This window comes from Oculina patagonica, chromosome 14, assembly GCF_052425735.1.
Source record: "Oculina patagonica isolate OP01 chromosome 14, crgOcupat, whole genome shotgun sequence".
Classification (NCBI taxonomy): Eukaryota; Metazoa; Cnidaria; class Anthozoa; order Scleractinia; family Oculinidae; genus Oculina; species Oculina patagonica.
Window position 1 is genome coordinate 10,499,185 of NC_135771.1, and position 14,400 is coordinate 10,513,584.

Here is a 14,400-nt window from a genome sequence, read left to right on the forward strand (position 1 = left end):
AACCATAGCTTCATCGACACTTTTGGCCATCTGCACCGTCTTTTGCATTTGGTGTGTTTTTAAATATTCCTTCACTGTTTCAAGAGGTTATTTTATATATCTAAAAGAATTAAATGGTCATTTCTTATGCCTAAGTGTGGCTAAAATCCTTGACACGGATCACTTTAAACCGGTTATCAGCTTCCGAATAACCATCGCAGTAATCGAGAGTTGTTTAGATAGTGAAATATAGCTATCATCAATCCCTCACTCACGTACGGTGGCCCAGAGATGCCACCGTCTGAAGAATTTGCATCTAAAGATATCTTTTTCCATATGTAGAGATATTTTTGTATTTCGAGATACTGTTACGCGGTTCGTCAAAGGAGCGGTCAGTTTTGAAATAGAACTCAAGTCCTGCTCAAGACTGTTAAAACAGTATCATGCAGAAACAGATTTTTCTCCTCAATTTAAAGAGACCTTCACAAGTTAGCTGGCGTTTCTTCTTGCGAGATTTGGTACCAGGCTTCTTCGACCAATTTGGCACACGGCCACGTCACCAACCTTCGGCACCAGGCCAATTTGATACATTTGACACACAGTCCTTAACCGAAATTCGGCCCCAGGCCACTTCGACATTTTTTTACCTACAGCAACTTTATACACATATTTATGGGAATATTGCTGCTTTTTTTACGAAAACAAACGTATGAGTAAGTACATTCCCCGATACACGAAATGCGTCAAACACGTTTAGATGAATATACTGATTTCTTTGTAGTGACGTTATGCTACTAAATATTTGTTCTATCAAAAGGTTGTAGATTTTTGGGCATCGAAATATATAATACATGTACGTGAGTAGCACTCATTTCGATAATTGGGGCAGTATTCGCAAGAAGTGTGTTGTGAAGTGGCTGTGTGACGAATCTTTGGCAGCAATGTGCCGAATTCAACTAAAAATAACTCGCAAACTGACAAACGCATTGTTAGAAAAAAAAAAACCCTTTACTTGACGTTCCATATGCTTCAACATACATCTTCAAAAGCTAGAAGTAACCGTTATAATGAAAGTACAACTTAATTGAATTCGAAAAACAATAGGATTGACAGATGACGAAAAACAGATGATGATGAAAAATAATAAAAATAAAATAGTAATTTCGCTGCCCACATTATCATTCAGGGCGGGTTTTAAATCTCTTATCACTGGCAAAGTCTCCTTTATTTTGCAATGGATATCTGACCGTCCCCTTGCTAATATGTCCAATTTAGTTAAGTGGTGCTACGTCAAAGCAAGTGCAGTGGCTGTGTGATGTCCAAAGGAATAAATGCTACATGACACGCGATATTGCCACTATCTTGTTTAAAAAGATCTGCTTTTACAGCAACGAGCAATCCTTTGCTCTATTTACAAATCATGTATAACACGAAAATGTCTCGAGAAACAAAAATATATTGTGCCTGACGAATATATCTCGAGATGCAAATTCGTCAGATGATCATATCTCGAGATAAACAGATATTGAGGATTGCAACTGGATTGTGCCTATGGTCAATATTTCAGTCAACGTCAAAACATTGCCCTGATTACTCATTGTCAATAATCATCGAAAGAGGTTTACGTTACACATAAAGCAGCTGGAATTGCCGTATTTCCTACGTTGTTTGGTGCATAAAACCTTGGTAGATTGTCATAATTTAGTGAGTAAGTGAGCGAGTGAGTGACACTTTATTTAAACTCGGAATTCCATCAATTTACAATTGGTGATTTTGTTGTTGGGTTGAGACTGTACAAAAACAGATTATCCTTTTGAGAATTAAAACACAGCAACGTAAATCTTTAGACCGCCAAAGAGTGTTACTGCACAGAGTGGAAATGAATGCTGCGAAGATCAGGTGCTAGAAACGGATCTTTGAATTCCCGGAATGTAACGAAAGCTTCATTTGAAATCAGCAAACTCAGTGACTTTTGTCCAAAGAGTGTTTCTCTTATGTTCGAGTCAAACAGTTTTTCAAAACACATAATTCAGTTTTTCTCAAGACATTCTTTTAAGCGTTTATTTAGCGTTTCATTTAACGTTCAATATTAAAAAAAGTTTTGAAAAAAGGATTCATAATAACCATAAAATAGCAAAGCAATAACACGTAGTTTGGCCTTTTGTAAGATACCGGTATATCTATAGTTTTAAGCAAATAAAACAATATTTCAGCCAAAAGCACAGACTTCGTGTCGTCATTATGAAAACATAAACGTAAATATAGTCATGGCAACAGTTAATCACTTAACATATGATATTGTATTCAAGCAAAAGCAGAAAGTAATATTTAATACAACTTAGATGCTCAGTTATTCACAATCTTGATGCCCTTTAAGTCAGCGTCGTCTTCAGCTATCGTGCCTAAGGCCATTTGGTGAGTAGAGACACTACATACTGACTAATATCTTATGTGCCTACCATTCCTTCTGCCACAAAGAAGCAGGAATCTATATGTCTTTATTCTTTTAAATACTAGAAAATTCGGAAAACAAGATCTAATATACCTGAGACAGTGTTCAGTGATTTGTTGGGCTAAGGACCAAGAAAGATGACAAAAATTATTCCCGATTGAAAGATTGTAACTTGTTCAAAGCTTGCTAATCAGTTCTCCAGTAACATAAGGCCAGAAATGTGATAACTTGGGACGAGGTGAAAACGAAAATATACTTGACTAACTTTATCGGTTTTATCGAAAGCATTTTGGCACTATCAGTGTCGCGAGAACAATATTCGCTGATTTTAGAAATTGATGCTAACAATAAATAAATGCCAGAAAAAAGCATTTCATCAACAGTGATTTGTATTAAGGCAATCTCAGGCTTAAGATGATTTATGAAATTCATGATCGATTCAGAAGTACGAAGAGATAAACAAATTAAAATCCAACGCATAGTGATGTAATGGTTATATAACAATATATGAAAATGAAACAACATCGTCTTTTGATTTTTAAAGCTAATTTTAAACCAAAGCCGGATGAAACAATCATAAACTGAGTCATGCCGTTCGATAAGAAGTTGTTTCAATATATGAAGCATTCTTTTAATTTGTAAAGAACAAGAAATGAAAGATCGCACTACAGATAAAATAATTGCTCTTTGGTATAGAGCACGTACGCAGGTCATTAAAATAGGCCACAATGAAAAATTGATGTTCACGCGGTGTTTACTGAACTTGTAGCTGCTGATGAAAAGATCTCTATTTCACGATTTTCTTAACCTATTACCTTAACAGCGCCATAAAATATTTAGATGAATCAACCGTTCAGTGGGCCCGTTTAAGATATTTTGAAAGGCCCTTATAAAACGACAGTTTTACCTACCCTTTTTCTTTACTCCAATGTAAAATGGCTACGCTTTCATATGCCTCCAGCCAGAAAAAGGTACCTTTTTCGGGCGGGGCCTTCTCATATAGTCCACAATAGGAAGTACCCCCGGGGCCATTACTGATTAAACGAAACAACACCAACTTTCAATCAAGAGTGTATATAGTAAGGAGAAAAAGATAGACTACCTTAAATGTTAGTCTTTTTAGTCGTAAATCATCAGGTGAAATTGCATTCATCGTTTTCATATCTATCCCCTAGCAGGGGGCCTCACGTAATAGAAATCAAGATAGCGGCAATGAAAGCAAAGTTCAAGCAAATGCACTGATCATGATTCGGCCACCCATCTCTTTATACAGATTTTTCGTTCGTTCGTCCTTTCATTCATTCGTTTCTTCATTCATTCGTTCGTTTAATTATTTGTTCGTCCATTCATCCATCATTTCTTTATTCGTTCGTTTGTTCGTTAATTCACGTGCATTTTTTTCTTCTTTACTTTGGGAAACTCTCTAGTCTAGCAACATGATCAAGCTATGGATGCTGCCTTTGGTCTTTGGACTTGTGTCTTACTACCCATCACTTAGCAGTTGTCCTCCAAAGTGCTTGTGTAAAGATACAGCAATGCGTTGTACCATGGACGATCTCCGATCTCTTAAAACCGTTCGTGGTGAAAACATCACTAGTCTGTAAGAGTTTGTCATCATAAATAGTATCAATGTAACATATTTTCACAATGTGATAGTCAATTAACACTTAGCGCGCGTTCGTTTGGGATCAATCCAGAATAAGAATAATTGGAACAATACGAATAAGCGTTTGTTTGGCTGCTCTTCCTATTCCGGAATACTTGGATTTCGATTTCGGCTATTCTGCTCCCAGGAGCAGAATAGCCGGAATATATTCTTATTCCGGAATATTCCCAAACGAACGCGCCCTCAATTTACACTTGTCATAGCTATATTAGGTATGTGCCTCTGGGTAGGTTATGGCTTCAGAGATCCTCAGTCCTTAAAACGGGTATCCTTTAATTTTAGCCCCTATTGGCGTTGCAATCGTGGTGTGATCCTTGGATAGGATTCCTTTAAATTTTATTAGTTCGAATTTTGGTGCGTAAACGTTTAGCTCAACAAATTAAAAAGATTTGGTCTGTCAAAACTGAAAAGAAAAGAAATGCAAACGACCTGTTCGCACAATTCTCAGTTATCGTTTTATCGTTGAATAGTGTCATTTTGGGGGGCTTTGGCCTTGAAAAGGGTATTTTTTGGTTTTCTATCCTTAATTATAGTTCACCACTAAATTTTCTCCGATTCTGATTGGTTTAAATTGAACACGTGACGCGATAGTGCCCGTCCGCCGGAGGGCACTATCAGCCCATAGTGCCCTCCCGTGAAAAATGCCCGGATCGATAGAGCCCGCCCGTGACTGTTTTTTGTAAACAAGCGTGGCTGCAGACAAATTCACTGCATTTCGTGGGTTTTTGTTTGGTTTTGTTTCGTTTGTTAAATTTCGGCTTTCAATTGAGTTTTTTATCCTGAGAAGTAAAAATAATTCACGAAGCTCGGTTTTTGTATGTGCGCGCGGAAGAAAATTTAGTGGTAAACAATAAAGACAATAGAGTGTTTCTGTCTCGGAACTATCGTTCTGATAGTTGCCCCTTGGAAATTTGATGTTCTTAAAACTAGCATATTAGCCCTCGAAGCTTCGCTTCTCGGGCTAATATTTGTTTTAAGAACATCAAATTTCCGCGGGGCAACTATCAGCCGATAGTTCCTCGACAGAAACACTCTATTGTTAAAATAGGGTCAGGGTTTGAGAACCGTTGCGGCACACAGCTATCCCAAATTTACGGGAGTACCCTTCTCCCCCTAGGGACAAAGAGTGCCATCCTACACGCGTAAGCTCCGCATGACACGATGCGCGTTATAAAACTTCACCTTCACCTGTCCCCTGGCGCCAAGTTGGCGCATAGGGCCTCCACATGTGCTCTCCATCGATTCCTGTCTTGCGCTGCAGTGCGCACCTCTCTCCAGGACTGCCACCCTGCATTGGACCTCTCCTTTTCTACTGTGCGCCGCCAGGTTGTTTTTGGCCTGCCTCTCTTTCTCTTTCCCTCTGGGGTCCATGTCAGGGCTGTAACACAGTCATTGTCAGGTTGTTGTCTGAGGATGTGTCCAATAAATCGCCATCTCCTTCTTCTTACCTCTTCACTCAACCTCTCCACGTTAGCCCTTTCCAGTAGCTCTCTATTACTAATCTTATCTTGCCATTTAATCTTCATTATCCTCCTCGGGCATCGGTTCTGAAACACATCGATTTTCTTAGCATCACCTTCGTTCATTTTCCATGTTTCGCAACCATACATGAGAACTGGTTTGACCAATGTTTTGTATAGCCTGATCTTCGTCTTCCTCGACACACTGCTGGAATTCCATACTCGATTTAGCTTCACAAACGCTCCCCTCGCTTTCCCTAGCCTAGCCTTGATGTCTTCTTCTCCGCCCCCTTGCTTACATACTGTGGCTCCTAGATAGATAAACTTCTCTACATCTTCCAACGCCAGACCATTCACTGTGATGGCTTCATTATTCTTTGCATTGACTCTCAAGACTTTGCACTTCCCGACATTTACCCGAAGGCCTGTCCTTTCTGCATTTTCTACCAGCCTGTTTGTTTTCAACTGCAAGTGCCTTTGGGTTGAGGAAATTAAAGCTACATCGTCAGCGAAGTCTAGGTCCTCAAGTTTTGATGTAAATTTCCACCTCAGCCCGGTTGCGCTATAAAAGAGTGGATACAAAAATATTAGACAACGGCTATTAGTACACGTCATATTTTCGTGCGAGTAAAAACTATTGTCGCAAACTCGCTTCTGTGCATTTTAAATGTCATAGCAGTATTGCAAGAGAATCAGATATTTGGCGTCTGATAAATATCATATCACTTTATTTCGCCACCTCGAGAGCGGAATGACGTGACCATGATCTTAACCACAAACAAATAATAATTTTATGCTTTTCTTTACCGAATTCAGTACATTGAGCTATTGTTAGATATTGACATTGTCCTTTATGATATGGTTTAATGTTATTTCACAAAAAGAATATTACGTTGTTATTACGTACCTGTATAGTCGGTTTATGAAGCTAGCGTCGTATATATTTTTCATTGGTCAAATCAAACAGATCAATTGGGAAATTGTGAGAGAGATGTCAAAATTGATCAAAGAAAACTTAAATGTGTATAGTGTGATTCTATAAGGACGGTGAATACAGAAAGCAACGAAGTCTGGGATTTTGAGATTTAAGAATGTGGGCCGGTAATTTTAGTGTTGTTAATTTTAGATCCTCCAATTTTCTCACTTTAAGATCTCTAGCAAGAAACAAAATCAAGCATATACCTCCTGGAGTTTTCAAAGGATTTGTTCGACTCCAGTTTCTGTGAGTACACAAACACTATGAACAGATACCTTGTAACTGACACTTGTATACAAAGCAGCGTCTTTAAACTGAAGAGTAGTATTTTGGCAGGTTTTTGAACTGAAAGTCCAGCTTACAAATGGGTCTTTCGCAGGGTTAGAGACCTCGTAAACTTTGTAAATAAGGAACATATTTAACATTATATATTTAATGTTCCATCAAAAGTATTCCGAAAAATTAACACGAAAATTTTAATAAAAAGTGAAATCAATATCAAGAATTTCAATACATTAAATGAATAGGTAAAATGAGTTTTCACTTAGGTTAGTGTTGATTTTCTCACTAGGGATTTGGAAAATAACCATATCCACAGCGTATCACAAGACGCGTTTCATCCGCTACAATCCTTGCGACATTTAAACCTCAGAGGTAATAGATACAAACATTTACCGTCTACCACACTGTTCCTGCCGTCACTGGAAAAGCTTCAAGTGGACGCTTCTAGAAGCTGTGAAAGTTGCGAGATAAACTTATCATCCAAATGTCCTTCAGACGAAAGAAGAGAGTCAAGAACGATCCCTCCATTTGGAAACGTGACCGGTCTTTGCTTGAGCGTAAGCTGCCTCTACTATCCTTCTTCGTCGTGTAGATCCAACCAAATGGATAAAAGCGATGTGAATTTTGCACAATATGCCACTCTCAGCATCACGCAAGGCAACGTTTCTAACTTTAACAATACCGATGCTTCACGGACGTCTACGTCTCTTCTTGTAGGCAGCATCGAACTAAAAACCTTCATATTCATCTTGGGTCTCTTGGCCGTTTTGATCAACTTAGTCACGGTAACTGTTGTTTTCACTTCATCCCAGCTCAAGCGCATTAGCACTATGGTCTTAGCTGGGCATATAGCAGTCTGTGACTTCTTCGTTGGATTATTCCTATTAGTTGTTGCAGTTCTTGCCTTTGATTACGAAGAAAGAAGATACATCGATTCTTCGAAAAGATACGTCTGTCCTGTCATAATATCATTTCGTTCAGCGGGACTCATCGTCGAGCCAGTGGTCTTGTTCTTAATGACTATGGATCGCTACAAACGCATTGTTAACCATTCAAAACCTCCTTTAAGTCGTCGCTGTATATCATTAGCCGCCTGCTTTGCATGGTTTATAGCTATTGTTGTTGTAAGCATCGGGTCAGTTGGCTTTATGAAAGAAGTGAACTATGGGAGTCTTTGCTCACGGGTGAATTCATCAACAAATTCAATCGACTCGTACATTGAGAGGGCCGTTATTGCTTCCAGTGCTCTTCTGTTTGTATCCTGTTGCATAATGTATTTTCGAATCTACAGAGTGGTGAAGACACAGAACCAGCGAATGGGAACACAAACATATGTACGAGTGTCTAAGCTGATCTTTGCCCTTGTTTTGAGTACGATGGTGTTTTGGTATGTCCCTGCAATAGCTGTCGCATTCTTTGGGCGTCAGAACACTGCCAGCAAAGAAGTCAGGCACCTGATCATCTTAATTGCATTCACACTAAATTCGCTGGTCAATCCTTTTCTTTACGTTTTAAGGGAAAAGAAATTCCGACAAGAAATCTCCCCATCGTGTAAATGCCGCACAACACGAAGAAGGGAAAATCCAAGCAGACACAGCAAGAATTCTTTTCAAGTCTACGAGGTTGCAATGGTTGATATTAAAGATGTCCAGTCTTCAAGTAACTGTTGTAATAGTGACGAAACAAGTAACGGGTACTCTACATCTCTGTAAAGAGCGACGAAAATGGTGATGATTATGACAGTAACGAAAACGATGACAACAACAACAAAGACGGTGACCCTAATGACGATGACCACGATAATGATAACGACGACTATGATGATGACGACAGTGTTGCTGGATGTGGTAGTGGTGATAGCGATGATGATGACGATGATGATGATGATGATGATGATGATGGTGATGATGATGATGATGATGATGATGATGATGACGACGACGACGACGACGACGACGACGACGATGATGATGAAGATTGAGGCGATACACGATATTTATACAGTGTAGTCTTTTCACTATAAAAACACTGTTAAATGAACAAGGACCATGAACTTTCTAAACACAAATAGGGTTGGTAGCCGTTGCGATAACTTTTCTTGCAGTTTGCTTTCTTAAATGGTCGGTGACCCTTACTTTTGTATATAACTGATCGCTTTTGTTAACGATAATCGAAGGTTTGCTAGAAAATGAAAAAAATCTATCGATTAAAAGTTTGACTTTTTGGTTCCACGCACGTTCGAATTACAGTTTTTGAGCTTTTCATTTTGCCGTGTGAGGGTTTAAAATAGCTTTTCCAGGGTTAAGTCTTACAAAAAAGATGGTAACACTAGGAACTATTTACGCAATAAACACACTTCTACAAAAGGTGACAAAGATCGTTTGCCTCCGTTTACAAGCAGGCGGGTAACCCTAGCACATAGGGTTACCCTAGCACCTAGGGTTACCCTAGCGCTCCCACATTTCTTCTTTTTTTCATCGACGTGTTTACAAGGGGCTAGGGTTACCCTAGCACCTAGGGTAACCCTAGCTGAGTGCTAGGGTTACCCTAGCAGCTAGGGTAACCCCAGCGCCTTGTAAACGCTCTGCTAGGGATAACTCGCCTACCCGGGACAACTTTATTTTGGCTCCAAAAAGCTAAATATGTTTAAAAATACCGACAAAAACAGCGAATTGTGACCAAGAAACATCGTGTTCATTCACAATTTGTCGTATTTTTGCACTGGAACGGAATTATTTTCGAATAACAGTTTCTAACAACAAAATTTTACAAGGTTAACTGAAGCGTAACCGGTGTAAGTTGACCCGGGTAAGTAGGGTTACCCTACCTGCGAATTTTGCTTGTAAACCCGGGCTATCTTCTAACCCTCTTGCTAGGGTAACCCTAGCACCAAGGGTTAGTAATTATAAACCACGCTGAATTACGTGCACCAGTTTTTAAAAATCAGGGGTTTTCCCCACACGCTTATCTCTGAAACGAAGTCGGTGACTCAGACTTTTTTTGCATTTCTGACACAAGTAACTCATTATCTAACCACAGTAAAAAAAAATAAAAAATCCTTCGAGTAGTCGAAAATATTAGCGCGAACGTCCTTAAATTGCCCTGTACATGTGGGTGAAAATTAAACAACTCCACTGTAGTCAATCAACTGGTAGCTGCTTCGATTGGGTTAATTATTTTGTCTTAGTAAATGAGTTTTTCTTTTACTCTTGTAATTTATAGGCATTTTTGCTACGCTTTTATCGCTTTTTTCGTGCAACTTTAGTGTGAACATCATGATCGGAGTCTAATTTTAATTGTACATTAGCTAGTATGGTTTAAAGGTATTCCTGTTGTTCGATTGTACGTGCGCGTTATAATTTTAGTATTTGACATCTGTTCGATATTGAGGCATTTCCGTGTTAAATTGCATGTATATCTTTAAACATTTCATTCCGCTCGCGTCCCAAGCCATCTGTCGCAAGCCACTCTCTACTGACGCGACCTGAATACAAATATTGTGTACAACGGAAATGCTTGGCCGGTTTTAACTCAACAAAAGAATAACACTGCAAACAGCTGTTTACTCCTGTACCTGTGTTTACCCCATAAAGTTAATTTTCTTCTTGAATTTCCAATAGATATTCATTTTTGAGCCCGAGAAAAGACTTTCTTTTCAGTCTTTAGCGATGTACTTAGGTTCAGACTTTTTTGTCAGATGATTGCCTTTTCGACGAGATAATGGCAAGAGAAAAAAAGTAGAAAAGATGTCATAAATGGTCTATGGTTTTATCACGACATTTGAAATTAGATCAGCAACTGAAAACTCATTTCACCTGCCAAAAATTTGAGTCCCGATCAACAAATGGCATCTGCTATTTTTTAATAAATTTCAACTTTGAGTAAAAAGTAAACGTAATATAAAATTCTGGATAGCACGCTCTTTTGACTCTTCTGCTAGACTTAAGCTAACAACAGCAACTGATTAATGCATAGTACTGTGGTCATACGTAAAGCGTTGAGATGGACTACCGTTGGGTTAAATTAAGAATAAGAAAGAATATATTTTCATAACAATTAAATAGGAAGTTGGAATTTAGAAAAGAACACGTAACACGGATCAGGAAAAAACTGACTAGCTGATGTAAAATTCGAATTACAGTCTGGTTTTCGTAAAAAAGTAACCTTTTCACCCAAAACAGAATTGTTGCATAAAAGAGCGAAAGAAAAACTCCTTTTGCTAGAACAATAAATGAACCACGGCAGCTGGGATAATGTTATTGAATACTAACTAACTCAGGGAAATTATAGTGCGCTTCCACAAAAAAGAAAAGAAAAGAAAAAAGAAGTTTTGAGTTGAAGGCCAAATTTCGTAGGTGCTTATCTTCCAAAGAAAATGTTTGTAAACGGTGCGACTGTCAGCAAACAGCAAGATCAGTACAGATAGCACTTTATATTTCATGGTTCACCGATGACAAGATGTATTCACCCAGTTATTGTCTTTGCGTGATGTATGCAATCCCCGTCAGCGCTACTTGGTAATTTGTCACGAAAATATGATTCCATCCCAATTCTTACTGTTCAACGAAATTTTAATCAACGTTTCATAAGGAAAATCGTTAACATATTAAAAAGCCAAGTACCGCGGACCAGAATGGCTTAAAAAACCATTCGTTTTTGAGCGGCGGTGAAGCTGGAGGCGTCTTAAGGGGCACGGAAGACGACGAGAGTGTGGACGACGGGAGAATTGTCAACATTAAAAGCAGGGTTGGGCTTTACCATGGGGAAAATGGATGGCGTAGTGGTGGGAACGCTCGTTTCCCACCAATGTGGCTCGGGTTCGATTCCCGGACCCGGTCCATATGTGGGTTGGGTTTTTTGTTGGTTCTCGTCCTTGATCCGAGGATTCTCTCCGGATTAATTCTCCGGTTTTCCTCCCTCCAAAAAACCAACACTTCTAAATTCCAATTCGATCGGGAACAGTTGACGAAGAGCCACTCAGTGGAAATGCAATCTTCGATTTCATTTTATTTTTAACATTTACGGTCAGGAGAATAGATGCTGTTAACGTTTGCATGCACACGTGAAAAAATGACCAGATTTAAAAAGTCCATTTTCAGTCATTCATCTTTTAATATCGTGTTTCTGTATTTACATGTGCTTTTAAATAAATTACTTTACTTAACACTAGTCTTTAAATCATTTTGTAGACTTTCGAATGCTCCTTCCAATCGATTAACCACAGACCTATTTAGGTATACAAAATAAAAACCATCTGTTGGAAAAGCGTGGAAAGCGATTAAACCTTTTATAGAAAGCGTTTTGCACTTGAAGGACCAAAACCTACAGTATCTAGTTCTGGAATCTGATTTCCTTACCAACTCCTATCACGGTTCCCTTCCACATGAAAGTAGCCGCAATACCACGCACTAGTTGATAGACATCAAACCCAGCTTCTTCTCGTCTATGTTGATTACAGTTTGGTATCCATAACTTCTTGTTCAAACTCCAGTTGTAAATGACTCGGACCTGTTCGTAATGTTCGAACCTGTTTCGCCAAACCGGCCGCTGCGTTATTTCTACGTTCAGTACCGTCCTTGTTCCTTCTAAAACAGCACGAAGCGAGCGCTTCCCTAAACTCAGGAATTCGTAATGCATACACAACTGGATTGACAAAAGAGTGTGAGAAAGTAAACAACATTATCAGGTAAAAATATGTCACCGGTATCTGGACGTTACGGATAAAGATTAAATAGTTCATGAGAGTTAAAGGAAGCCATGACAATAAAGCAAGAATCGATACAAACAGCAAAGTCTTTGTTAAGCGTTTGTTTTGCGAGTCCCTGTTTTGCTGCTGTGAAGAAAATGTTTTGTGTCGAAACTTCCTCCAAATGCCGATGTTACAAACGAACATTATCAATGTAAGAGCCAAGAAGAATGACAACCATCCATTAAGTGCAAATTGATACGAAACAAGCCAGTATAATACGTTATAAACTGCAGTGTCTAGGAGAGCTAGTACCCATGCAATAATGATGACAATGCGGTATGCTTGCATGGATAGCGTTCGATGCTTAAATGGCCAATACACGGCGTAAAATCTCTCGCTGGATATAAAGACCGCAGAAATTAATGAAGTGTCCGTGAAAATGGTATCGACGATTCCAAAGAAGTAAGATAAAGAAATACTCCTGGATAATCCTCCTGTCCAGAGCTTAAAGTAACCTCCGATATCATAAATGTAAATGGGTAGAGCCAAAGCTCCTAGCATCAAGTCAGCAAACGCCATATTGACAACTAGGAATAAGCTTTTCTTACGAAGTTTCTTGTTAACTGCAAAGAGGATAATGACAAGCAAGTTTCCTACGACGATGAAGATGGATGCCAATATGAAAGCGCTGCACCATGCGATGCCTTCTGCCGTGGACGGAACACTCACTGATGAACCAGTTGCATTCTTCGAGCTAGTGTTAATTGCCGATATGTTGTTCATTTTTGGGTGAAGGATGAACTGTGAAGAGGTGTTGTTGCTTGATGCAGAAAAAAGAGTTCTGTGTGTTGATTAGCTGGACTGATAGCCAAGTTGCACGCCACGGTAAATTTTAAAGCTCTTTTCATGCCTGAAGCCAATCATCTCTGACCATTTAGACAATTTTTAATTAATGACGCGACTGTTTTAACACATCGTGTCAGAGTTGACTTCTTTTTAAAAGTGGGTTATATTTATGGTACCTGCACCTGCAGCCTTTCTATGCGACGCACCGGCCTGAAGAAGAATTAATATAACAATAGAGTTGATGTTCGCGGGCGTAAATATGTTTTTGGCCCGACTAAGGCTCATTTTAGCCCGAGCCGCGGCAGGAAAGAATGATAGTCGTCATTTAGAAGTGTTTAAATTAATTGTGCTATTAACTGATCTGGCAGTTTGGAATATGCCTGAAATTCGACTGAGCGAGTTTCGCTCGACGAAGACAAACTTACATTTACTTCGCCGCCTGGATTCTTCTTTAAGTTTCTGTAATTTCTCTTCATCTAGCTGAGAAGACTGAGAATTTGCTTCCCCGTTCCGTCCTTCAACCGTTTTGTCGTTATAAAGCTTAAAAACAGTTTGCAATTGCAGATGGAAGCGTCTCGACTCAAGGAGCTTGAAGTGATGCCAGCTTTTGCCAGCCAGCAAGAAAACGGCGCGAACAGTTGAATGGTTTTCAGTTCTAATTGGCTGGCTTCGTTATTTTCTTGTTTCTGATTGGTCCACGGCAGTGGGCTAAAATACATTTTAGTCCGTTGAATTCTCCATTTTAGCCCGCAAAATGCGTCATAAGGAAATGTAGCGGGATATGTAAGGATAAAAAATGCCGAATGCGGACAGGTGTAACAGGTTTGCGTTAGACCTCTCAACTAGTACAAAATAATTTTAAAAATCGTGGCTGATCTCACGTCATATAAAATAACATTGAAAAAAGGGTTGCAAATGTAAAGCGAAACGCCATACAGAAATGTAAGGTTGTCTAAGGTTAAAAGAGCCGGTGGTAAACAAGGAAACCAGGTTTTCAATTCAAGACACGAAACGTAATTAAACGTCATTAGAGCCGCCATCTTGGTTTTC

General features: G+C 39.1%; 2 protein-coding genes across 4 annotated transcripts; one reads left to right on the top strand and one right to left on the bottom strand.

Moving 5' to 3' along the window:
- Nucleotides 1–2,223: 2,223 nt before the first annotated feature.
- LOC144637795 (follicle-stimulating hormone receptor-like) lies at nt 2,224–11,890 on the top strand. 3 transcript variants are annotated; one of them, XR_013567802.1, is made up of 5 exons: nt 2,224–2,394; nt 3,864–4,031; nt 6,708–6,779; nt 7,105–8,716; nt 8,792–11,890. XR_013567802.1 is itself a non-coding variant. In XM_078496876.1 (4 exons), exons 1-4 carry the CDS (start codon nt 2,345–2,347, stop codon nt 8,525–8,527), a joined length of 1,713 nt encoding a protein of 570 aa, XP_078353002.1. In that variant the 5' UTR covers nt 2,224–2,344; the 3' UTR covers nt 8,528–11,890. The 3 variants fall into 3 exon arrangements, 2 of the variants coding, with proteins under 2 accessions (XP_078353002.1, XP_078353003.1); XM_078496876.1 differs by having other exon boundaries at nt 7,105–11,890; XM_078496877.1 differs by having other exon boundaries at nt 2,323–2,394; nt 3,859–4,031; nt 7,105–11,890.
- Nucleotides 11,891–11,921: 31 nt separating this feature from the next.
- On the bottom strand, nt 11,922–13,531 carry LOC144637797 (adenosine receptor A3-like). The gene has a single exon (XM_078496878.1). The coding sequence runs from the start codon at nt 13,285–13,287 to the stop codon at nt 12,268–12,270; it is 1,020 nt and encodes a 339-aa protein (XP_078353004.1). The 5' UTR covers nt 13,288–13,531; the 3' UTR covers nt 11,922–12,267.
- Nucleotides 13,532–14,400: the final 869 nt, after the last annotated feature.

Bases quoted from the DNA above. Each gene is read 5' to 3' on its own strand.
- LOC144637797 (XM_078496878.1), bottom strand. From the start codon at position 13,287: ATGAACAACATATCGGCAATTAACACTAGCTCGAAGAATGCAACTGGT.
- LOC144637795 (XM_078496876.1), top strand. From the start codon at position 2,345: ATGCCCTTTAAGTCAGCGTCGTCTTCAGCTATCGTGCCTAAGGCCATT. The intron at 2,395-3,863 runs GTGAGTAGAGAC...TCTCTAGTCTAG, and splicing joins ATCGTGCCTAAGGCCATTTG to CAACATGATCAAGCTATGGA. The intron at 4,032-6,707 runs GTAAGAGTTTGT...TCTCACTTTAAG, and splicing joins GGTGAAAACATCACTAGTCT to ATCTCTAGCAAGAAACAAAA.